General features: G+C 44.8%; 1 protein-coding gene across 1 annotated transcript in view; it reads right to left on the bottom strand.

Annotated features, from left to right (window-relative positions):
* LOC118851196 (plasma membrane calcium-transporting ATPase 4-like) overlaps nt 1-11,431 on the bottom strand; it is a 63,645-nt gene extending 52,214 nt beyond the window's left edge. Inside the window, exons 1-4 of the mRNA XM_036760704.1 lie at nt 11,426-11,431; nt 2,010-2,201; nt 1,303-1,507; nt 947-1,152 (exon numbers count right to left, since the gene is read on the bottom strand). Coding sequence (XP_036616599.1) covers nt 947-1,152; nt 1,303-1,507; nt 2,010-2,201; nt 11,426-11,431 — 609 coding nt within the window. The remainder of the gene's footprint in view (nt 1-946; nt 1,153-1,302; nt 1,508-2,009; nt 2,202-11,425) is intronic.
* Between the last annotated feature and the right edge of the window lie 14,746 nt (nt 11,432-26,177).

Below are 26,177 nucleotides of genomic sequence, written 5' to 3'. Positions count from 1 at the left end.
CTGTCTCTGCTTCAGTTTCCTCATCCGTAAAATAAAGGGGCTAGACTAGGTGACCTTTAAGGGTCCTTTAACTTACGATCCTCTAAGTCCCAGTTGTTATGGGCAACACTGTCTGGGTCAGCCATTATAATGAGCTCCCCGGCTGAATGCTCAGATGTTGATAACTATGAATTGTATTTGGTCTGTAATTCAGGGTGCTGGTTTTTTCCCCCGAACTAAGTAAATGATATTTGTATGCTGGATTAAAGTAAGATTGTTAACCCCTTAACGTTGTTTTCCTTAGTAAAGTAGATGAAAAGGACCTGGGCTTGCAGCATTCTGTGAGCTGGTTGTTGTTCCCCTTTACACCCTCACAGCAGCTGCTAGCCAGATTGTTGACACACACCCCCACCCCCAGTTCTCTCTAACCAGTTTAACACCCAAGGACATAATGAGAATCAGGACCCTGGAAATCCATGGCACTGACATACGCAAAAGAGAGAGGGAAGAAGCCTGCCTTTGTATTCCCAGAGCAAAGAAAGGCTGTTAAAGATGGGATCTCAGAGAAAGGTATGGTATGGGTGTTATCCAAGTCAAGTACAGCCCTCTTACCAATGATACTAACTATTTCCTTAGGGACTCTTGTTCCTTCCCTTAATTAGCATGATAACAATTGCAGCAGCTTCATGTTACTGTTAAATCTCATTGCATTTTTGTGCTCTGTACTCACTTGCAAGAATAATTTTCCATTTCCACAATGATGGACCAACAGCAATATTAAGGAAATCTACAAAGTTTTTAACCCCCAGCCCAAGCTGCATTTACTGCTCACATTCTGTATTAGGTTCAGAGAGAATATGGAGTCCCACATAAAGGATATCCCACCTTCAGCCCCACACTACCCTGGGTGGCCTCTTGCCCTTCCTGCTCTCTCCCTGGGACTCTGACTGTTCAAACTTTGTCTTACCTGGATGATAAATGAGCCAATCACCACACTACAGAAGATGGGGTTACGGTACATGCCTTCAAAGACATTCCTCTCACCATGGATTTTTCGGGCATTGATTTCATTGAAGAGCTGCATTAGGATGAAGGTATTGAATACAATGGTATAATGTTGGGAGGGTGGGGCATTTAAGGGGGATTTTCTCCCACTGTTGATGAACTTTTCACCTAGGTAGGGAAGACAAGATAAGTTTGGGAGGGGGGTTAGGAGAAACCGTGGGATCGTAGGACCCTAGTTACCAAGAAACAAAATGCCTTGCCCACTCCCCACAGTCTAGCTCTCTGGGGTCTCCTTTCCTAACCCCTGCCTTGGCTCACCAACAAAAAGAAGGATAAAGACAATGCAAACCTGGTAGATTGCATGTCCCAGCATATCAGTGCTGGAGATCAGTGGCTTATCATGGCCATAGGGTTGTCTCAAGAGCAACACCTCTGTGGGTGGCTCGGTAGCCAGGGCAAGGGAGGCAAAAGTATCCATGATCAGGTTCACCCACAACATTTGCACAGCTTTCAGTGGGGAATCCTAGCAGGAAGAAAAGGATTTCCCTTTTCAACTTTTTTTTTCCATAAACCTTTCCCCTTTCTTTGCCCCATTCTTTCTTCTATCCCTACTCCCTGAAACAGAAGCAGCACTGGACTTTGATGGTTGGAGACTGGAACCAAGGTCTAGTCCACACACTTCCCAACCAGTGAGCATGGACAAGGCATCTGTAACGTTGCTGAATCTCCATTTGCCTACTACACGTAAGATGGGGTTGCTGTTCTTCTAACTGCCTTCACTACATGCTTTTACTACATTGCTATGAGCAAAGTGCTTTGTAAGGAGTAAACTGTTCAATGATAGTAACTCCTGCTTATAATTACTGGAGTTCTTCACCAAGACATCTGAAGATGTCACAGAAGTGGCCTGGGCTTCTCATCTGCCCTAGCAGCACAGTGCTCTCCTTTATTCTTCTTAGCTGCCATACTTCCCATTTCCCATCCACCTTTTGACCCATCCCCCAGACTGAGCTTCCTCATTGCACCTGGGTGAAACAGGCCCCAATGAAGGCCACAATCACAGCCACCACATTGACAGTGAGCTGGAACTGCAGAAACTTGGAAATGCTATCATAGACGTTTCGACCCCACATCACTGCCTTAACAATGCTGGTAAAGTTGTCATCTGTTAGAATGATGTCTGATGCCTCCTTTGCCACATCTGTACCTGCAATGCCCTGTGGGGGAGAGGAGAGACAGAAGAAAAAGGGCACAGTGAAGGACTGGAACAGGACAACCTACCACAGGGCAATCAAGACCCTTGTTGTGTAGAAGTAGAGAACAAGGCAGGAGACTTGGCTTTTAGACCAAATGTGTGCCTTTAGGCAAGTCATCTTATTTCCAGGTCCTCCTTTTCTCATATGTAAAATGTTGGTGTTGGACTAGATAGTCCTTAATTTCCTTCCAAGCTCCAACATTCTATAATTTTGGGAATCTATAGACTCACAGTCCAGTGGATCTGAGGCAAGGTTCCAATCCCCCTAAATAGTTACTAGCTGTATGACTTTGTCTGTTCATTTCTCTGGGCCTCAGTTTATTCATCTGTAAAATAAGGAGGTTGGACTTTATGACCTCTAAGTTCCTTTTCCACCCTAAATCTATATGATCCCATGAAACCCATGTGACAGAACCAGGCACTGACACCAGAGGGCGCACCGGGCACACATATAATAGTACCTGAGCCAGGACAAGGAGGACACGGTCTCTCCAAAAACCTGGAGAGTTCCTTCATCCTGGTAGACATCAGCCAGTAGGTTAATGAGCATTTGTTAATCCCCAGGTACTGGGGTATAAAAATACAAAGAATGAAATGATCCCTACTAAAAATGAGCTTCCATTATAATAGAAAAAGAGAAAGAAATGTGGTCCATTCTCCAAAGGGGAAGATCAAGGCCTGAACAATGGATAAAATTAGTAGCGAATTTTGCCCATTACAGACGTGTGATAGGTGCTAGGGATACAAAACTGAAATGGAAGCTCTTTCCCTCAAGTTCACATTCTAGGGAGCATAGGGAGCAATGGGGACAAAAAAGAGATTCAGAATGCCTTAGGAAAAGGGACAGAACACTCAGCTGTGTGTGGAGGGAGGGTCAGGGAGGAGGAGGGGAGAATCAGGGCAAGTTTTTAAAAAGCCCAGGTGATGGAACCTTTGGCTGAGCCTTAGAAGGACTAGCAAGATTTGGAAAGGGAGTGTATTCCAGGGAGAGGGAAGAGCCTGTGTACATGCAGAGTCAGGAGACAGGAGGTCAGTTTGGCCACAACATAAAGTAACAGGAAATAAGCTTGGAAGGCAGGCTGGAGTTAAGAATATGCAGACCCTTATGTGCACAGTCCTAAAACAAGCAATTTGTGTTTTATTCTCCCAGTAATTGGAAGTCCCTGAACTTTTCTGAGCAGGGGCATGCCTCTCAGACTCATGCCTCTAGAAGGATATTTCAGTAGTTATTTTAAGGTAGATTAGAGTGGGGAAAGCCAGGAAAACCAGGAAGAAGGCAATCAGTAATCCAGGTGGAAGTAATGAGCGTCTGGACTAGGGATGCTAAGAGTGTGGCCAGATGGCATGGAGGTAGACCTGGTAGGCCTTGGCAACTGATTCTGTTTGGGCAGTGACTCAAAATGAGGAAAAGAGAGGGAATGGTGAAAGTAGAAAGCTATTAATCAATTCAGGAATAAACTCAGGCCACCTCCCCCCTCCTTTTACTTTTTGCTTGCTAATCAGACTAGATCATCAGTTCATTGGTCTCCCCAGGGCTTTTTGCTTGAGGGCTACATTCAGGAATATGAAAGAGTGAAGGAAGTCCCTGGTTATATGTGTCATGCATGGCCACTTACACTTTATTTTCCTTCCCCACCAGTACCACTCTTGTCCAAACTCTCTTCACTTAACCCATCACAAGACTGCTTACAGTCTGTTCCCTCCAATCCGTCCTGCACACTAGAGGTGTCAAACACACAGCCCACATGAACTACGAAAATGTAATTGGGGAAAATGTAACAAAATAAGTAAAAATACAATAGAATATAGGTAATGCTCATATTTGGTTTTCTAAGTTAATAAATGGCCCACAGAGATCCCTATGTATGGTCTCCTACCCTACCCCTACTTCTATTTGAGTTTGACATCACTGCCAGATCATTCCACAAGAGAGAGCAAATGGAGAGTTATGAATAGAGAAGTGATATGTGGGAAGTAAATGTCTCATGAAACTTGAAGAACAAAGGCCTGAGCCTAACATTCAAGATCCTCTATACCTTGGCCCCAGTTGGTAACCTAACCTCTCATTTTTCGTCACCTTTTCCACTCAAGCAGACTAGTCTCCCAAATATGCTTGCCTGTCCACTCTTTTATCTCATCATTTATTCCTCTGCCCTCCCACTACTTCTCCACTAATTCTGAAGGCCCTGATCCAGTGAGCCACTTTTTCACTTACTTGACCTTCAGTAGAACCCAAATTCAAAACTTTTTCTCTTTAGGAAACTGCCCTAAAACTCATTCCATTCACTTCGTAATGCAGTAATCTCTTCCTAGCCTTTCTATTGGACATACTCTTCTATGACTGCTGCTTTCCCTATTTCTGTTCATTACAGGTGGCTCATCCATTAGGATAAGTCCCTAGAATACAAAGACTAGTAGCTAGTGCAGTGCTCTGAATGCTGCAGGGGTTTTTATTAATGACTGCTGAATAAGGAGAAGAGCCTAATTCCTCACCCATAGTTATTTCCCTTAGTTTCTGATTTAAGTTTATGGGTATTCATCACAAACCTAACTTGCCTAGATAGAGATAATCTCACTCTGCGCCTCCAAATGGAACAATAGCTAACTATTGTTTACATAGCCCTAACCCTCCCACAACAGGGACTGTGGGTTGAAGAGTAAAATCCAAGACAGAAGAAATTAGAGGTAGAAGAAGTTTTAAGCAGGGGTCTTAAGTAGGTCAGCAGGAACTTTCTTAGAAAAAGACAGTAGCTATTTTTTACATGCTAATTTGTCCTTTAGGTGAGTGATTCCATGGCAAGGGTATAAGGTATCAGTAAGGCAAAGAGCAAACACTAAAGCTCAAGTATGATGTACAGGGATGCGGGTTGGTGAAAAGTCCCTGAAAGTATCTATTTAATGTTTTATACTTATGCATAATCATAAGGACAAAGAAATCTATATCCCAGGCACTTAGTATAGGGCCCTGCACAGAGAAGGCCTTTGAGAAAAGCTGAAGTAGGAAACTGACAATAAATTATATATGGACATGTTCAATTCAAACCAATAATTTTCTTTCAACAAGTATTTATTAAATAGATGCCTGCTCTGCACTATTAGGCACTGAGGATACAAAAATAAAAGTGAGACGCAGATTCTCTCATTCTATTGGAAAGGTGAGGGGCATTGTTGTTATTTAGTCATAGCCAACTCTTCTTGACCTCATTTGGGGTTTTCTTGGCAAAGATACTGGAGTGGTTTGTCATTCCTTCTCCAGCTCATTTTACTACTTGTGTGACCCTGGGCACGTGACTACATCTCTCAGTTCCACAGTTCCCTCATCTGTAAAAATGGGGAGAATAATGGCACCCACCTCTCCCAGTCACTGTGAGGATCGAATGAGGTATTTGAAAAGCACTTTGTAAGCCTTACAATGTTATGTAAAGGCTAGCTGTGATCATTATTATCAAAAACAATAATAATAATAAAAACAAGTTAGTTTTCAGATGGAGGTACTAGTAGCTGGGAGAACAGGAAAGATGTCATGTGGAAGGGGTCCCTGAACTAAGGCTCAGTAGACAGGGGTGAGGAAGTAGCACATTCTAAGCCAGTGCCAAGGCATAGGGATAGATTCCTTCTATCTCTTCAGTTTTGTTGACTCTTTGAGTGGACTGGATGAGGTAGAGAAAGGTATATGGGGGCAGCTAAGTGGCCAGTGGATAGAGCACTAACCCCTGGAGTCAGGAGGACTTGAGTTCAAATCCAGCTCCAGACACAACACTTAGTAGCTGTGAGACCCAGGGCAAGTCAATTAACCCCAATTACCTCATCCCCCTAACAAAAAAAAGGCAGGAGTATGGCCAGAGAAAGAAGAAGAGGAGGGAAAGAAGTATTTATTAAATGCCTCCTATGTGCCAGGCACTGTGCTAAGTGCTTTACAAATACTATCTCATTCCATCCGTATAACAGCCCTGGGAGGTAGGTGCTATTATTGTCCACATTTGAGAATTGAGGAAACTGAAGTTAACATAGGTTGGGTGACTTGCCTAGGGTCACTCAGCTACTAAGTGTCTAAGGCTGGATTTGAACTCAAGTGTTCCTAAATCCTAGTCCAGTGCTCTGCCCACTGCACTCCCTAAACTCCCTTCAGGCAGAGAGAGAAGTGGGAGGAAAATCTAGGGCCAGGACTGTGAAGAAGAAATGTCTTTCCTCTTGATATACAGGGAGGTGTAAAGGCAATCAGTAAATGAGAAGATTTTTCCCGCTCATTTGAATAGGCTTGGGGGGGGGCTCTCAGGGTCCTAGGGGGAGTAGCTAAGACCGGAGCCCATGGTAGGCGCCTGAGTTCTGGTCACTCAGATGATGTTCTAGTTGAAGGGATGACGTCTGGTGACTATGTATAAAGGAGAGAACACAGGTTGGAGATTGAGACGTAGCAGAGGGAAGAGAAGGAGAGGTGGTGGTAGCAGCTGCAGCAGGCACTACTAAAAGCAGGACTGACCCTTGTGCAGACCAGAGAGTGCTGAGCAAGGGCTTGAGGCCAGTGGGTAATCTTCTTACTGGAGGGCCCTAGCATTGGGGGGAAGCAGCAGTATAGCTTAGCTTGCTGCCATAATATTTTTCTGTAACCTCCTGGTCACTATTGTGAGATGGGCATATTGGTCTTGTAAGGTTCTTGCCAGGATATGGAATTGGGGACACTGGTCTGTGGGTCTGCTATTTTGGAGCTTCAATAAATGCTTCAACTCCTCTGCCTTCTACTTAGAGAATTCCTTATATCCTGAGATTCTGGATCATTCAGGCATATTCATGATTGCCTTAATGATATCCTCTCTTCCCTCCTAGAGGTTCCCTCTCATGAGTTTGGCTGCAGGCTGTCCTCCACTAGACTCCTAAGAGAATTTTTGAGATACAATATAATTTTAGACATACAAAAACAATAAATTTCTGATGACATCATTTGCATTTCCAGATTATCATGTGTAGAAATTATTCAACTTATTACCTTCGGTATTCAACATCTACTTCAAAAGTTAACAATTATCATTAAATTAGAGAGAGATAATAACAATGTTGTGTCTAGCATATACCAGACTTTATGTTAAGCATTTTATAATCATTATATCATTTTGATCCCATAGCAACAACCATTATTATTTTCCCTTTATAAATCAGGCAACAGGTCAAACAGAAATAAAATACAGTTTTGCAATTGGAACAGAGAAGTGTGGAGTTTACCAAGAGCAGTAGAAGAGTGGGCTACAAGGTGCCCAGGGGCACAAAGCTACTGCCAGCCTTCAAATTACTGAGCCTCCCCTCCTTTTACCAGGTGGGAAAAAGTGATTTAAGTTTTCTCTACAATTCTCCAATATTCTCGTCTCATAATCTGATCTGGGGATTAGAGATTCCTATGGCTGTTTAAAATTTCCACACTGAGATACTCTCTTAACTCTGGGGAGGGAGTGGGGAATGAGTGATCAGGATTGAGAGGAGGTGTTTTAGCACGAGTGAGCTCCTGGAGTGATCTACAGTCTCAGGAGTTCTCTGGTTAATTCCAACTAGTCAGTTTCCAAACTTTTTAATGATTAATCCCAGAATCTGCTAAAATGTTTTTAGCTCTGTTTCCACTGTAATTCCAGGTTGGCCGGACAAGAAATTACAAGGAAAAGAGTCTTTGTTTCCCTAGCTGCAGCCTTAGAAATCTGTGGCTGCCTGCGTTTCAAATTTTACAAAGTAATAGACTCATTTCACAGCATATACACTCACACACATATTGACAGACAAACTGACAATTAACAGGATGAATACAAACTGAGCTCACAATTTAACAACAGAGAGGGAATTAGAGGCTTTCTAGAAACCATCATCATGAATTGGCTCTCATTATTATTCCAAGGAAAGGGGGTTTTGGGGAATTTGCAAGGATCTAAGATCTGACGGGGTAGGAGTGGATGAGAGTCAGAGCACCTCTATGGTCTTTGGGGGAAGCATTTTTCTGACTCTCCATAACCTACATCCAGAGTGTAGCTGTCCTTCTCAAGATCAGATCCCTTAGGGGAAGGGGAAAGGGGGTGGGGGAGGCAGGAGGCAACAGCAGTGGTACAAAGTTAACCGCCTTAGGGCAGGTAAGGGAAAGGCGAGGAGTAAGGACAAAGTGCATTTATCCTCCCCTGAATCAGAGCCTTTAAGGGAAAGGAGTCAGGAAGAAGGCGAGGAACAGGGCAGAAAGAGCAGAGGAACAGCTAGGGCTGGAGTCATTGGAAAAGAGGGGAGAGTGAGGTGGAGAGAATTAGCCAATACTGGGTGTGATGCTGGAGCAGCTTTGCAAACCTTAAGGGAAGAGTCTTCTGCCTTTTGTTCTCACTCAGCTATCTCAGCAAACCCAAGGTGAAAAACATTCCTGTGTGGGACGAGTGAAGACCTCTCATAAAAGGGGAAAGAATTAAATAAAATAAAATAAGTAGAATAGACTTAGATATTTTCCTTTCCACAAGCTTAGCTAGTGACCGTAAGGCCCCCCCGAGGTTAAGAACAGGTCCTGTGTATTTACCTAATGGCAAGAGGCCTGGAAGAAAGAAGGGTTGAGGTGAATAAGTCAGCAACCATAAAATTCTCTGAGGATAAGCATAAGACACAGGATACTCACCCCTGTACATTGACCCCAAGATAAGAGAACCTCTGTTTGGGGAAGAATGGATGGAAAGCCGAAAAGCCAGGTGCAATATAGATGTGCAAGATTAGGTAACTAACAACTAATTCCTGCCTGTCACCGATAACCGAACTGTTTGTTTAATCGTCATTGTCATTTAAGACAGATTTACTACCTTGAGATTGATAGTAGAATGAAACAAGGATGGTGGGAAGTTTATGACTGTCTCCTGCTTGTAAAAATAACCATACTGTTTGTTCCTTGCCATTATCCCTGGGTAGATTTATCGCGTCTAGATTGTACCCTCAAAGCTTACGTCTGCAAGCTGAGAGGAAGGAGGTTGGGAGGGGGAATTGTGGTTAGGGACCTATATAAACACCCCAATTTTCTGTGTCCAGTGCGCTCTGACACTGAGAGACCTTCGGTGTCCGAGTGGCCCTTTCCCGGGATCGTAATAAATTTTCCTTTCTACTTTCACCTTGAGACGCCTCTGTTGTTAATTTTTGGATTCGTAAAATCCATCCCACACATTCCCATCCCTGGCTAGATTAATTAACTAATCAATTGGTACTTCCAGGGGGTCGATACTGTAGATTTCATCCCTGCCCCCAGAGCTAGCTTCAAGGGAATTTCAGACTTCAACCAAACGAGTGAGAGTCCTTTGGAAGCTGGGAATAGAGAGAACTTATCCATGTGGGTCTCTGCCCCCGATTACATTTCACATTTTGGCCACCACTACACCCCCCCCATTTTCATTATCTTTCTATTTTGACAAGTCATCAACTTTTTTTAAAGGAATTTTCTCAGTTGATGTACCCAGGCTGTCAAAGTTCCCCTTGTCATTAACATAAGAAGAGTCTCCATATACAAGATAAGGTTGTGGAATGAAGTTTTCCTCAGGTCTTTGGGGTTGTGGACACAAAAGAAACAATTCCTGGATTTTCATTCAAAGTGCTCAAAGGAAGGAGGTGTTCACCCTTAGATATGTTGATGAGCAGGCCCCACATCCTACTGAGTGAAATGTAAACTGATGTTCCTCACTCAACATTCCTCCTCTACTCTATTTTCCTGCATTCAGCAGCAAACACAGGTATTATATATATTACATATTTTCTGTGGAAACATAACTTCAATTCATATCTTATAGTGGAGAATATGGATAAAAGTGGCAGAAGTCTCTCATGTTTGTGCCTGACTGACTTGCCTTTGTAAATGAGCATCACATAAAGCCGACAGGCCTTTTTCTGAAATTGTTGGTTGGAAATTTTGGGAAGAGGACAATGATGAGCCTGACAGTGTCAAGAAAAAGCACGTTAGATGCCCTTCAGAGTAAATCTCAGTGACTGTCTTAAAGATAGGGAGGCAGTGGAAAGTAGAAGGCAAGATTTGGAGACAGAGGATCTGGGTTCAAATTCTGGTTCTGCAACCTTACTACGTGTGTTATTTTGGGCCACATCTTTAGCCTTCCTATGCCTCAGTCTTCTTCTCTGTAAAATGAGGGGGGTGACCTATTTCTTCTAAGGGTCCTTCCATTTTAGGCCTCTGACACTGTGACTTTTCTAATATATCATGATATAGCCATACCATGTTCTCAGGGCTGTGAGACCCCAGGGCAGGATAGTTTTGTGTAGTTATTTCTCCTCTCATCTCTTGAGTCCTAGAAAAACTCACTTGCCTGGGTTCTTAGGGCTGTTTTGTCATCTTGAGCTTTCTTTCTGAGTGTCTGGTTTTTCTTCCCCTGGATACTCTCCATGTCCTCTGTATCAAAGATGGCAAGGTCCTAGAAGGCTCGGCTGACAACCAGGAAGTCTGGGAAGTCTGGTGGTTGCAGAAGGCCCTACAGCTATTTCCCTTTCTCCCCCCCTGGGTGAGCTGTGCTGAGCTAAGAGAAAAGTTATAGACTTAGAGGTAGAAGAGACAGCAGAGGTCTTGTCGAATCGCATTATTTTAGATTTGATGGAACTGGATACTCTCCAGGCCCTCTGCTCTGTATCAAAGGTGTCAAGATCCTAGAAGGCTAGGCTGACAGCTAGGAAGTCTGGGAAGTCTGGTGGTTGCAGAAGGCTAAGAGAAAAGTTATAGACTTAGAGGTAGAAGAGACAGCAGAGATCTTGTTGAACAGCATCATTTTAGAGTTGACAGAACTGAAGCCCAAAGAAAAGAGACTCGCCCAAGGTCACATAGGTAGCTGTGGTACTAACTTGCATCCTCTGACTTCATCCAAATCGTTCTTTTTACTGCACCCACTGCCTGGAATGAGAAGGAAAATCAAGAGGTTTAGAGCTGGAAATGAACCTTGGGTGATGTAGTTTGGATCCCCAACCCTCTCTAGGGTGAGGACTCCATTCTAATATTAATTTCTCACCTTCCCCCCAAATTAGATTTCTGGTCAGAGAGTTCCCAGAAGCACTGAGAGGTTAAGTGGTTTGCCCTTGGTCATTGAAGCAGGATTGAACGCAGGCCTTCCTGATGCTAATTTGGATGCTTCTCATCCATCCAGAGTCAATAGATCAGTAGTCCTTGGTTAAGAAAGTCTACCTTTTGGCTAGACTCGATACCTGCATGTGGATCGGTGGAACCCTTCTCAGCTTCATGGAAGGGGTGGCCCACCAGGCAGAAATTGTGGCTCTGACCCAACTTCTACCCCTTACATTTTACAAAGAAAGAACATGAGGACTGCAGAAGGGAAGAAATTATACAGGAGGATACATTTATTAAATGCCTACTATGTGCCAAACAGGCAGCTAGGTGGCGTAGTGCCAGACCCGGAGTCAGGAAAACTCATCTTCCTGAGCTCAAATGGGCAAGTCACTCAACCCTGTTTGCTTCAATGCCCTCATCTATAAAATGAGCTGGAGAAGAAAACAGCAAACCACTCCCATATCTTGGCCAAGAAAACCTCAAACTGTGTCAGGAAGAGTCAGATAGCACTCCACATGTGCCAGGCACTATGCTAAGCACTTTTATTATAAGGGCACGTGCTATTATCATCCTTATTGGACAGTTGATAAAACTGAGGCAGGGTAGTGTTAACGTGTTTTTGCTTAATTTGAACATCTTCCCATTCATTAATAGGCCCATGTGACCTGCGTGGGTCACATGGGAGCCTGTGGTGGGAGGAGCTTGCTGAAGGGGTGGGGCAGGAAGGGCGGAGCAGAGCGAAGAGGAAGTTGGTGAGAGCAGTTAGCGCTGAGGGAGAGAGGAAGCCGCAGCTAGCTGTGAGTTTTGTTTGTGGGAAGGCCGTGGTGGGGGGGGGGAGGGGAGGAGGCTTGGGAATGGCGGCGTGTCCTGCGTCGTTATTGTGTATAGACTTCTTTGTTGCCGTGATGGGTTTGGCTTTCTGGTGTTGGGGTGTGGCCTTCCGGGGTTTGAATAAATGTTTTGGTTCTGTCTCCCCTATGGAGAGTCGGTTCTATTTTGCGATTCTGAGCTATGCCAGCCTATCCAGGGCCTCCGGGGGCGCTGTGAATATCGCGTTGGCGCTACGGGCAGACGGAGGTTAAGTGACTTTCCCAGGGTGACATAGCTAAGTCAGCATCTGAGGCTGGATTTGAACTCAGGTTTTCCTGACTCCAAGTCCAGCATTATGTCCTCTGCACCACCTAGTGGCCTCTTGACACAAGGAGAAGTGGCCAAACTGGGATTCGGACTTGTCTTCCCACTACGAATTCCCTCTTCTTTCCTGTGGAGAGCAGAGCGGAACTCCCCAGTGGAGAGCAGCGTCGGTCTTTGGTCCAGGGGCCGGAGAGATTTATCTCAGAGGAGGAAGCGTGCGGATCTGATAGTAACTGAGAGAGATATCGGTCAACGAGCATTTATTAAGCGTGAGAATAACTCATGATGGCCATCTTCAAACATCTGAAGAGACTCGACTTTGCTCTGTTTGATCCCAGAGGACTAAACCTTTGGAGCAGCGATGGGGAGACTGCTTTAGGCTCGATGGGGGAGGGGGTGGGAGGACTGGGGGGCACTGCAGTGGAGCAGGCTGCCCAGGGTTGGGGTGGGGTCCCCTCGGGCAGGAGCTAGACGACCACTCGTTGAGTGTGTCATGGTGGGGATTCCTGTCCTATGTGGGTAGGACAAGAGAGCTGCTGAGGTCCTTCTGTACACCTGTCCAATTCTGTGATTCTGTGTTTCCCTTCAAGATTCCCCAGACAGTTAGCTGCCTTTGTGTCTCAGGAGGAGGGAATGGCTTAGCTGACTGGCCTTAACCTCAACTGCTAGCTCCTTCAGGGAGGACAGACACTGGAGCATTTTGGCCCTTGACACCATTCCCTCTGTGTGTGTGTGTGTGTGTGTGTGTGTGTGTGTGTCTGTGTCTGTCTGTCTGTCTGCCTGAGAGAGCTCATGGGTGTGGGTGTGTGTCTGTCTGTCTTTGAATCTGAGCCAGAAAGGGCCAACCCAGGATCTTCCTGCTGGCTGTGCCTCAATGGCAGTTTGTAGGGAGGAGATGAGACTGTCTTGGCCTTCTGGAGATGGCTTCCTCAGCCAAGGACCATTTGGGGGCCAAAACTTCTTTCCTGCCTCCCAGTGGCTACAGATGTTGGGATCACCTGACTCTTTTTATACTTCTCCCACACCCCCACCCCTACCTGCCATCTCACCTTCTCTAAGGCCTCTCGGCCCTCCTGGAATGGAGGTGGCTGCTCCTTGGGCTTCAACTGTCATGGGGCTAAGGTAGTAGGAAGCAGCTGTGCTGGAGGTACCGTTAAATTCAGGACTATCTGTCTCATGTGGTTACAGCATTACTTTAGCCTAGATAGCTGGCATTTATGAACCTCTTCAAGATTGCCAAGTGCTTTATGTCCACATCTCAGATATGATTCTTAGGGAGAATCCAGAAGCGAGGCATGATCGAGAAGTCCTAGATATTCATTTTAATGGACATTGAGAGGTGGGGGGCTTGATTGGGGGTGTTTCTCCTGTTTGTTCAGCCCTTTTACTATTCTCTCGTCTCTCTTGATTCTTCCTTCCTTGCACTGGACCCAAGCTTCTGTTACAGTTTCTTGGTCACCATGGAACCCTGGCCTGGGCAGGGCACCTATACCATCTTGGAAGTGGATGCTCTGAGGCCTTGTAGTGAAAGTTATGAGCTTAGGAACTGCTGGTTTTTTTGTTTTTGGTTTTGTTTCTTTCTTCCTTCTGGTTAGGCCTGAAGGTCTTTGGATATGCTGAGAGGGAAAACATTCCAAACACACTTTCTGTCCTGTCCCTTTCTCCTCTCTGTCCCTCCCCCTCCTCCCCCATATATTTGGGAGCCATTTAACTGTTCTGGGCCCCAGTTTCCTCATCTGTAAAATGAGGGGTTTGGATTCAGTGACAAGTATTCAAAATAGGACTCAAATTTCAGTTTTAGGGATAAGAGCAAAACAACCATTTTTTCAAAAATACTATATTTAAAGGTTCAATAGCCAAAGGTTGGGGGTGGGTTCTCTCTTTTTTCATTCTTTCCTTTTTAAGATTTAGCAGAAACTGTAATTGGAGGTGGTAGTTTTCAGCTGTTCCTTTCAACTGCCTTTGTCCCCAACCCTTCCACCACCGTACCCCTGGCTCTTCTCTGACATGTTTGTCCTCCTATTCCAGGGCTACCTTTTAAAGGCCCAAGCTGGAAATCCAGGGAGCTGGGATGATTAACTAACTGTGGGTACAAGGGAGGAGAATTCCACAGCCTCAGACTGCAAAGTTTCCATGGTTTCACTGCCCTGGGACATCCCCCTCCTAGAGGAGACTGCTCTGTTGTTGGGCTTCTTCTCATGCTTAGCTGGAAGAAGGGAAGAGGAAGAGGAGGAGGAGCAGACACTTGTCAGTGGTTGTGAGGTAAGGCTGAGCTTCCTCGATGCCCAAGGGGCATATGGGGCTGAGACTGGATGGACAGGGACACATGTGCTTTCCTCTTGACCCGCAGCAGTAGACTTGGGTGAAGCAGGGAGCATCATGTTAATAACACAAACTGATGAAGTTTACATTGATGGGGAAATCCTTTAAAGCTCACCTGTCCAAGCTGTTTTGTCCCCACTCCAAAACAATGTCTTCTAGCTGTGTTGGGGACACCCTTCTCTAGTTCATTACTCAGCTCTGTTGAGAATCGCTGTCCTCCCCACCCCTCCTCAACACTCACATGATATTGGAGTGCTAATACCCCCTCTTCCACACATGCATTATGATACGGGGCCTTCTAATGCCCCCTTCTCCATATAGGGCAGCTAGGTGGAACAGTGGAGAGAACACCAGGCCTGGAGTCAGAAAGACTCCTCTTCCTGAGTTCAAATCAGGCATCAGGTATTTACTAGCTTGGTGACCCTGAGCAAGCCACTTAACCCTGTCAGCCTCAAGTTTGCTCATCTGTAAAATAAGCTGGAGAAGGAGATGGCAATTCACTCCAGTATCTCTGCTAAGAAAACCCCAAATGGGATCATGAGGAGTCGGGCATGACTGGAAATGACTGAATGACAACAATTATGCATAATAATATTGGGGTGCTATGAGATGACAAAATAGGTACTAGGTTTCTATAATCTACAAGTTCTCCACCCTGTCATCCTTATCACGTAATCTCTTCAGGGACAGCAGATTGACTGAGATGGGACATTGGAGCCCTGGGCCAGTCTGGCATTCAGTATAAATACTTGGGATTTTCCTCTGTCTTCAGAGGCTTAACGAGTACTGTCTGCTAGCCTTCCATATTCACAGTTGTGCTAGCCTGAGAATGACAAACTCCTACTTCTGATGTAAAAGTCATAGGGCTTGGGCTTTTGTTTTTGTTCCTTTAAGCCAGAATAATAATATGCCATTGACTCGGGATGATACAGCTGGATTACATGCAGCTAGTGACTGACTAGCCTAAAGCCTCTGATACATTCTTGGCACATCCTCGGCAACATTGGGGTGGGGGCCATAGTCACTATGGACTACTTCTGATAGGCCCAGAATGACTCATGGATGGTGCCAGTTGGCCTGGGGCTATTTCCAATCTTGACATGTATCCTACTGCACCTTTTGGCCTTGGGAGCTCCCCCTGAGACATGTGGATGGATGACACATGGATAGGAAGGACTTGTAGAACTGTGCCTGAAGTTTGGAGGGATTAGAGGGAAAACAGATTTTAGAGCTGGAAGAAATCTTACAGGTCATCTCATCCAACTTCCTCATTTTAGGGATGGCACTGAAACCTAGAGAAATTGAGTGATTCCCCCAAGGTCACAGAAGTAGCAAGTAGATGAGCCCCCGGATTCAGTATTCTATCCATTTCTCCATGTTGTCCCTCCTAGTCATGCTACCTACCCTTTCATTAATGCATTTTAATTAATGTTTATTAATTTCCTCTCATATGCAGAGCATCATGACATGACTAGAAGGCTCTTGCCTTCATGATTTCAATCCAGTAAACTTTCATTAAGTGCCTACCATATTCCAGGTACTATGCTAAGTGCTGGGGGTATAAAAAGAGGCAGGAGCTTACAATTTAATTGGGAAGACGACATGCAAACAAATGCAAATTTACTCTTGTTCACTCATGTCCAACTCTTCATGAACCCATTTTGGGCTTTTTTTTTTTTTGTCAAAGGTACTGGAGTGCTTTGCCATTTCCTTCTCCATCGCATTTGATAGATGAAGAAACTGCGGCAAATAGGGCTAAGTGACTTGCCCAGGGTCACACAGCTAGCAAGTGTCTTAGGCTGGATTTGAACTCAGCAAGAAGAGTCTTCCTGACTCCAGGCACAGCGCTGTATCCACTGTGCTGCTTAGCTACAAGCTTAGTTTAGCAGGGAGTAAAACACAAAGAGAAGTATTGTGTGAGGTTGGAGTTAGAAGATAATTATTGGTGGATCAGAGAAGTCTTCATATAGCAAGTAGCCTTTGAAGTGGGCTTTAAAGAATGGCTCAGATTTACCCTGGCCTGGAAGGACAGGGCTAGAAGGCTTAGGCATGAAGTCTAGTCTGATGATGCTAAGAATTATTCCTAAGCCTTCTGATACTCATTTGCATTTATCTTTCTCAAGAAAGAAAACCAGTTTTTGTCACTCTCCTCCCCTTGTCTTCTCACTGCTTCCCCCTCCCCAAATTTGCTTCCCCCTTGTAGGTGCTATAGTAACTAATCACTGTGTCGGAGTCCGGAGTCTCATGGGTGACAGTTTCATTTCTTTGTGAGTCACTGCATCTTCCCTGAGAGTAAGGTGGTCTCTAGCAGTAATTGGTTGTTCCTCTGACCATCATTCTGAGGTCGTTTCCTTCTACCTTAACCAGAAAAGCTCTATAACTGTCCTGCTGCCTTTAGGGCATGGGGCCTAGAAAATAGGGTAAAATGCCTGGGGAGAAAGATCTTTAGAGAAATAGGAGCAAATTCTGAAGACTAGGTACTCTCCAAGGAGATGGGGAGCACCTGCCTCTGGAGGGATTCAGACACAGAATGGACCATCTGTCAAAGATTCGTGTATCCTGCAGATGGGTGAACTAGATTATGTCTTGGGTCCTTTTTTTCCTATGGAAATTTCACTATTTTTTCCCTTTTGGCATTTTTATTGAAAGTCTTTGTTTTTACAGTACCTTTATTTCCAAATATATTCTTTCCCCTCCCTTATCCCAAGAGCCATCCTTTTTAAAGAATAAAAAAGTTCAGCAGAACCAAGCATACATGATTCCCTTTTGTCTTCTATTTTTTTCTCTTATTGCTTTTATTAATGACTTCTGTGTTTTGTACCATAGGCAGATACTACCACCTTTGCTTGCCACAAAGAAAACCTGTTGAGCAAAAATATACAGACACAGCATTTGGCATCATATGCAACTCTCTGTACCCAGAGGCCCTCACCTCCCTCCCAAGAGAAGGGAATTGTTTCACTGATTCTTGTATTGGCTTTTAGGTATGACAGCCCTTGTCTTTCCATTGTCAGTGGAAGCAGGCTAGAACACAGTAGCGGGGTTGTCATTTAGGTAGGGGAAGGATGTGTACATCTTCATGCATACTATTAAGAGATGCCATGATGTAACTCCATAGCTCTGCTAGCTCCAAGATAATGTATTAATAGGGAACTCTCAACCCAGCCAAGACTAGCCTAAGTCTGCTTCACCTCTATGCTTTCCCATTGTCTGCCGCAATAAATGAGTACTGTGTACCAGGCCACAGAGCTCTTATGAATTGATTTTCCTTTTGGCAGTAGTTTTAGGGTGCATAGAGATGCTTACCCATACATAGAGTAGGGGTAGGGGGAAATGACAAGTGAATAAATGTGCCTGTGATTTCGAGATAAAAATGAGTTGTTCTGCTTTTTTGAATCCATTGTGAAGTCTAGACTATTCTGCCTTGATTTGCTACCCCTAGACCCTGGAGATGTAAACCAAGGATGGATGGTACCTAGTAGCACAATAGTCTCAATACCTTTGGACCTACTATCATCTTACTAGGGATATATGTGACTGTCCCTACCCTAAGGAGCCATGTAATGCTGGTGATGGTTAGTTGCAAAGACTCGGAGGCTTGGATTTCTCTGTTCTTTTGACCCTGAAGTCCTGCCAAGATTGATTTCTTTCCAAAGATCTGATCTCTTCTACCAATCCTTCATCAAGTAACTTGGACTGTTGATTAAGTCTCTGTTGACCTTTTCCCCAGGAACTGTAGAATCTGATGGACCTAAGTTTGAATCCTGATTCTGCCATCCTGGTAAGCATTTAGGTGTCTTGGTCATTCTGAGTCTCAGCTACTTTATCTGCAAAATAGCAACTGATATAGCATTTTAAGGTTTGCAAAGCACTATATGTTGTTGTTCAGTTGTTTTAGTCGTGTCCGACTGTTCGTGACCCTATTTAGACGCAAAGGGAGTGCCAGCCCTAGAATAAGGAAGACTTATCTTCTTGAGTTCAAAAGTGGCCTAGGCACCCTGAGCAAGTCACTTAACTTCATTTGCCTCAGTCTCATCAGTAAAATGAGCTGGAGAAGGAAATGGCAAACCACTCTAGTATCTCTGCTAAGAAAACTCCAAATGGAGTCACAAAGAGTTGGACAAAACTGAAACAACTGAACAACACCAATGGCAAAGACACTGGGGTACCCTTACCCACCCCACTGATTGGTAGAGGCATCTGGGGGAATAATTAGTGGTAAGATGAGAAAGGAACCGGATCCTCTATTGTGTGCCATTCTCCATCCAGCACTCTCTCAGTTTTCTTCTCAGTTTGGGGGTGGTGGTGGTGGTGGTGGTACTTTATTCTGTTAATGAGAATGTGGCTAGACTAAAGGAAGTTGAGTTGATAATGTTCCTGATACCTGTATTAAGTTCTTCAGTATTCTAGCTGACTGGTTTCAGAAGTTTAGAGAAGAGGGGTTCTTCTGCCTCACCTGGGTATAATGCAAGGTTTGGCAACCAATGGCTATACGTGTCAAGGATGGTATGCTATCTTTCCTTAAATTGGCTTTTGGATCAATGACTACTCTCTTGCTTATAAATGGTGACAGAAAGCTACTTCCCCTATTTCCTTGAGTCAGTGACTGGCAATTATAATCCCTTACTTGGTCTAAGATTGGTCAACTATCAATATGAACTTCAGGAGAGGTTATCTCTTTAGCCCAACTAGAGCTTCTAAAATGTTGCTAACTTTATGACCTACTCAGGGTTTGACCTTTCCAGTGTGGCTCAAAGCTCATATTTTGAGAGAGGACCATCTCCCACCTCCAGAGTTCCCTGAGCAATGAGACTTGGATGACAGGACAGATGCTTCACTGGCATGAAAAAGGGAGGCATTTAATAAATGTTTGAACATGCCACTTCTGGAATTGCACAGGCTGGTGCCCATGATCCCTCCAGCAAAAGAGGAGGTAGTCTCTGTGCTTGGATGGAAAGTGTTGAATAGGTCAGCATATCTTTGGGAAACCCCAGGGATCTTTGCCTTCTCTCTGGTATGAGAGAAGAAGGCATGGGGAATGGGGTTACCTGCTGCCTGCTCTTGAAGGATACTTTTTTAGCGCAGAGGTGATTTCTGACCCCTGGGCTCCCTCCTTAATGTACAAAGGATGAGGCATGAGGCTGACAGTCCATTAAGCTGTTTGATTTTGGTGGATGGCTGAAGGGAGAGAGAAGAAGGACTCCTTATCTCAGACCTCTGAGTTAATGGGACTCGTCTATATAACGGACTCTCTTTTCCTTCTCCAGTTTAAATTATGATTTTTGATCACTGGCTTATTCTTTTGGTTCCTCAGAAGATTGAATTTTTGTTAAAGAGCTGTTAGGGGATGGGGGTGGGTAAGGGAAAACTTTGAAAGTAAAATTATACAAACAGAGTGCTTTGCTGTTACAAGTGCATAAATTGCATCACTATAGCAAGGCTGTACACTCTCTTTGCCATAGCAACCTAAAGAGAGTGTTTCTAACAGCCTGTCACCCAGCAGCTGTTTCTCCCACCGTAGCACACCGATGCTGGCTGTCCAGCCCCTTCCAGAGTCCCTTGGTATGGCTCCCAGGGAGGTGTTGTAGTCACAGCAGGCCCGGCCCTTTTGCTGGGACCATTAGTTAGCAAGGGTGGGGTTTTTGGCAGGCAGGGGAAGGAAAAGAGCCTGGGCCCCAGATGCGAACAGGACTTATGGCATCTCTGAAGCCAGATGTGATCCAAAAATTATTTGTTTTGTTTCTGGTCTGTGTCCCTCATCTCTCTCTCCTGAAGAGAAAGGGAACAGGGATGGGGGAGATAGTTCCTGCTGACTCTGGGCCCTAGGGCCCTGGCATCTTAACCTGATGAAGTAGCTTTTGTTTACTTTCTGATACTCCGCTTTGGCCTCTGTGGTAGGCTGTTATGTTTTAAGTCCTTCCAAGTCTGTTTACTTAAGGCCTGGAGAGAGGGGTTTTGGGTCAGGGGAAAAGGTAATTCAATCCAGAAAGCTGACTTCCATCTCTTTTTATAGTAAGACTGAAGGTAGTAGAAGGGAATTTTACCCTTTCCTAGAGGGAGAGCTGAAGCTATTGGTCTGGAGGATCTCAAAGAACTGTTCTGGAATAGACAACTGTGGAGAAAACTAGAAAGACTGATATACAAAAAGATTCAGGGTGATGTTACATGGGAAGCAGATGTTCTTACTCAGCCTGCTTAGCACATGACTAGCAGGACCCTCCTTTCATTCTCCCATTTGCCCAGGATGTCCAAGAATTAGGCCTGGGAAATAGGAAAAATCTGGAGAGAGTCATAAAATCATAGATGTAGAGCCATAAGGACCTTAAAAAGCTATCTATCCCAAACCATTCATTTGACATTTTCCAGGAAGCTGAATCACTCTCAGAGAGGTTGTGGGACTTGCCCAAAGTCTTATACAAGTAGTAATGCAGGCTTATTAAACTCCATATCCAACCTTTTTTTCCATTATATTATGATGCATCTCTAGGAAAGACAGTCTGGGGCTAGGAAAAGCTAGAGATTTATTTAGCAAAATGGCTCTCCTTTGCTCCAGATGCCCAACTATTTTTTTTTTGCTTGTGGGTGCCATTTTGTTTCCATCACTGTGGAGAGCCCTATAGATCAAGTCACTGCCCATTTCTTTAAACAATGGAGAAGTGCACACCATGGTGGTGGGGGTGAACTAACTCAGTTAAATCAACCAATCAACAAACTTTTATTACAGGCTTACTATGCACCAAGTACCCAGCTAGGTGCTAGGGATAAAAAGACAGTGGAATGATAGATCTTGCCTTCTTGAAGGGTAGATCCTATGGGATCCTTCACTGTGGTCAGGAACTAGTTGTAGCAATCGTGACTCCAAGCGGTCCAGGGAAACTCAAACTCCAGTAGTAAACCCCAATCCCTCCCTTTCTTCCCTAACATGGCTTGCCTCGGCTAAAGTTTGTTTCTAAAAATAATACTGGAACCAATCTGGTTGCTAAAAAGTCACTTTGTTCCCTTGCAGCCAAAACCTGGAAGAACCACAATGGCCCCAAGAAAGGCAGTTTCTATGTGAATATAAAAATGTAGAGAGTGAGTACTTAATATTTTTTGTTTGAGGCCTATGTCTGTTTCCTGTATTAGGTCTGGAAAGGTGGGTTGTCCTTGGTGGAAACACAGGGCCTCATGTAAGGTGGGAACAGGGGGTGGGCTGCCAATACCAGTCTGACCTTGCAATTTACCCAGGGGACCAGAGGGAATGTAGATTGGGTAGGCTGGGGGTAGTCTGGAAGAAGAGAAAAGGTAAAGTATATTCCGTACCACTGGGGGAGGGATACTCTACCATGTTCTTTTTGGTCACCTTGTTATCAATAGGAAGGCTGGGATGATGGTTTCTAGAGGTGTGACATAAGAGAAAAATGGATTGGATCAGAGGACCTGGGTTGAAATCCTGTACCTGTTGCTTACTTCCATGTGGTCTTTGGAAAATCACTTTTTTGGAGGCTTGGGTCTCAGTTTTCCCATCTATAGTAGGATAGCATTGGACTGGCACATGTGATTGTTAGCCTATTGTCAGTTATAGTTGAAAGATCATGACAAATAGGAGAGAGACCACAAGACTGGAGAAGAATAGGTATTTCAGAAAAGGGAAGAATATACAATGGGAAAACTATAGGCCAGTAAGCTTAGATTTCTGAAACAAATTCTTCAGTGGATTATTGACGAGATGGTTGGCAAGCATTTAGGAAGGAAGCAGTGATGACAAAAAGCCAGCATATCTCCCCATCCGTAATAGGTCATGCCATACCAATTTCTTTACTCCTAAATGTCTTTCCCTCTCTGCTCCACACCCCTCCTACACTCAAACGGAAATATTTGTAATAGAGACTGTCTAACCAGCCTCTGAGGCAAATGAGCTACAAGATGGACTCTGGAAATCAGACTTATAAGGGGGAGTGGGCTGCTTGTAGTCCATGCTTTTTTCTTTTCTTAAGTTCCTTTGGTAATGGGGGCTGGGGCAAGTATAAGGAACTGGGGAATGGGGGTGAGGGGCCAGCACACACATTCAGGGATTGTGTCAGGATAGGTCAGTCGGTTAATGTTCCAGGCACGGTGTTAAGTGATGGTGATACAAAGAAAAATGGTCTCTATTCTCAGGAAACTCAGTCTACCAGGGAGACAACATGCAGACAAACAAACTCTCTACAAGATAAATGGGAAAAAATCAACAGAGGGAAGGCACTAGAATTAAGGGGCATTAAGAAAGGCTTCCTATAAAAATGAAGTTTTAGCTGAGCCTTGAAGAAAACCATAGAATTCAAGGCAAAGAAATGAGACAAGAGAGCATTCCAAGCATTGGGGTGACACAGTATAAGAAGATGGAGTGCCTTGTCTGAGGAACAGCAAGAAGGCCTTGCAGTTCCAGGATTGAAAAGTACATGGAGGGGGTGGTGGGAGAGGATCTGTAAGATGTAAAAAGACTGGAAAGGTTGGTGGTTGGTGGGGGTGGTAGGGAATGTTATGAATGATGTGAATACCAAATAGGAGCAAAGCAGAATTGAAGAAGCTCAAAATAAACATAAGATGTGCAAATTTAGAGAACCCATTCCAAATGTTCACATGGACTATTTGTGCCTGACCTGTGGTAGAGTGTTCTGAGCTCATATCAGTCTGATCAGCCACAGTGGGATCCATTGTCACTTGACTCTAACACAGTGATGTCATTTTGGTCCTCTTTGAGAATGAAGAGATTCGAGGCAGGGAGAGCAGCCATGAAATAGGCCAGCTGTGAGGTGATTAGGGCTTGCACTAGGGAGGTGGTAGTGTCAGAGGAAAGGAGGAGACACATGCTAGAGATGCTCTGAAGGTAAAATCAACAGCCCTTGTCAATAGATTGGATGGGAGACGGAGGGGTCAGAGAGAGTGAGGAGTTGAAGGTGATACCCAGGTTTCAGGCCTGGGTGACTGGAAGGATGGTGGTACCCTCAATAATCATAGGGAAGTTAGGAAGATTGGAGGGTTCAGGGGGAAAGCTTTTGAATTCAATTTTGGACATAGTTTAACATATCTATGGACATCTATTTTGAGATGTCCAATAGGTGAATGAAGATGTGAGACTGGAGGTCAGCACAGAGGTTAGGGCTGGATGGTGGATTTGAGAATCATCAATGCAGAGAAGATCATTGGATCCATTGGTTAGGGAACATTAGGACTTGACATTTATTCTCCAGAAATAGGGAAAAAAACCTAGCGCTACTGGGTCTGAGAAGAGCCAATTCTCCACCACTGTAGTTGATTTAAATAACCCCTTCATGGCTGAACTCTAGCTTTTGCTTTTAAGTGGTGTTACCTGACCACAAAATAATCCCATGAGAGTCCCATGTGCTTCCATGGCTTCAAAGTAGCTGAGAAGGGGCATGGGCTGCTTTGCACAAGCAGTCATAGGATTGTGGATTAGGAAGAGCATAGCCCTACCTTCCTTCTCTTCCCCCATCCTACCTTTTGTATTGTTAAGGTATTGTTGCTTGGTGGGAAGAGCTTTCCCATCCATTAATAGGCCCATGTGACCTGCTTCAGTCCCATGGAAGCCTGTGGTGGCAGGAGCTTGCTGAACGGGTGGAGCAGAGCTAAGAGGAAGTTGGTGAGAGCAGTGAGAGCTGAGGGAGAGAGGAAGCTGGCAGCCAGCTGTGAGTTGTTTGTGGGACGGCTCTGCCAGGGGGGAAGGCTTGGGAATGGCGGTGCTCCCTGCATCGTTACTGTGGATACCTTTCTTTGTTGCTGGGATGAATTCTGTTTCCTGGTGTTGGGATTTGACCTCTCTTGTGTCTGAATAAATATGAGCTTTACTCTAGCTTTGGATTCATAAGTACCCCGGCATATTCAGGGTCAGCATCGGCGTTGTGAATGTCACATTGGCGCTACACCCTTCGGGGGAAATTTTGTAAATTATAGGAAACTGAACCCAAGAGATGAAGAGACAGAAATGATCTCCCCAGGGTCACACACAGGTAGAAAGTAGCAGAATCAGGATTTGAACCCTAGTCTTCTAATACCAAGGCACAGCAGGCATAGGAGCAGAAGTAGTCTTTTCAGAGCTAGGGTGACGATTTAGGTTGGAGCAATGAGACAGGACCAGGATGCTCTAAGACAGGTGTGCATACCTCTGGGTTATAAGCCTCCTGTTCTCAGGAAGGCCTTCCTTTTAGAAGTATAAGAATGTCCAGAAGAATGAACCTCTGGAACCTCCCAGTAAGAGCTGAGGAAATACCACTAGTAACTCATCATAGTGGAGATGATCTAGGTTGCAATTTCCCAAGCTACCTTGTTGAATATCAAGGGAAAGAGACCTTCTCCATGTCCATTAAAGCATCCAAGGCAATGACTCCTAGGCATCCTGCACAGGTTGTGGAGGGAGGGCCAGGTGCCTTCTTGTTGTAGGAAGAAGCTGCATTTTCTGGAATTGCAGAAAGAGAAAGGAGAGGTCCCCTAAGATCTCCATAGGACAGTTTTGCTTTGGGCTTTCCTTCCAAACAAGCTGTAGAAACTCAACTTCTAGGGCCTTCTCTTTTCTTCCCTTCTGTCTCTCTGCCCAAAACAGATGGCAAAAGCGTATAGGGATTAGCCTGAGAGGTCACACCTAACAGAGGACAGGGCTACATTATGGGCACAGATGAGAAAAAGGAATGGAGACAAAAGCAGTCCTGAAGCATACAGATGCCAGGTTTCATCTCTCTGGCTTGGGCTTGATACCCTTCTTGCCTTTTCTTCCTTCCTTCTTAGTGTTCAGCATGACAGAGACGATGCTATCCAGACATATGCCTGATGACGTGGAGCTTTTCAGGGATATGTCCAACCTGCCCCTAAAGAAGTTCCAGGCTGAATGAAGGGACAATGAGTAGGAAAGCCTGCAGTTACTACTGCCCTCTCCTCTACCAAACCCCCCAATGCTGGCTGCTGGGAGGCCAGAGGTGGAATATAGCTGTTTATTACTCCAGGCAGGTTTGTCTGCAGCACGATATCAGCCTGGAGCCCTAGCTCCCTGGGTCCTGCTGCTCCCTCTCCCCATATCCATTCACATTCCCACCTCTAATCTTAACCAGATTTAATAACTTTCTGGTAGGGAAAGTGGGGTGTATGCAGGGGGCAGGGAGGCAGGGGGAAAAGGGAGATACCATCAAGAGATGAGAACTTTTCCTGATTCCTAGCAGAGTAGGGAAGGGGACTGGGGGAGGAAAACAGGCCAGTGCACCAAACTGAGAGGTTATCTTGGTCCTAGTCTAGGAGAATCCTTTTGATGAGGAAAAAGGTGATAGCCATAAAATAATGAAGGAACTCAGCTGGTCCAGGGCAGGATTCTGAGCTAAGGTTTTGATTGCTTCAAATAGCAGTGGACTTTAGTAGCAAAAACATTGGAGTTGGACTGCTAAGACCAGAGTTCAAATTCTAACTTTT

Source organism: Trichosurus vulpecula, chromosome 5 (assembly GCF_011100635.1).
Source record: "Trichosurus vulpecula isolate mTriVul1 chromosome 5, mTriVul1.pri, whole genome shotgun sequence".
Classification (NCBI taxonomy): domain Eukaryota; kingdom Metazoa; phylum Chordata; class Mammalia; order Diprotodontia; family Phalangeridae; genus Trichosurus; species Trichosurus vulpecula.
This window is presented reverse-complemented; position numbering and strand designations above follow the sequence as displayed.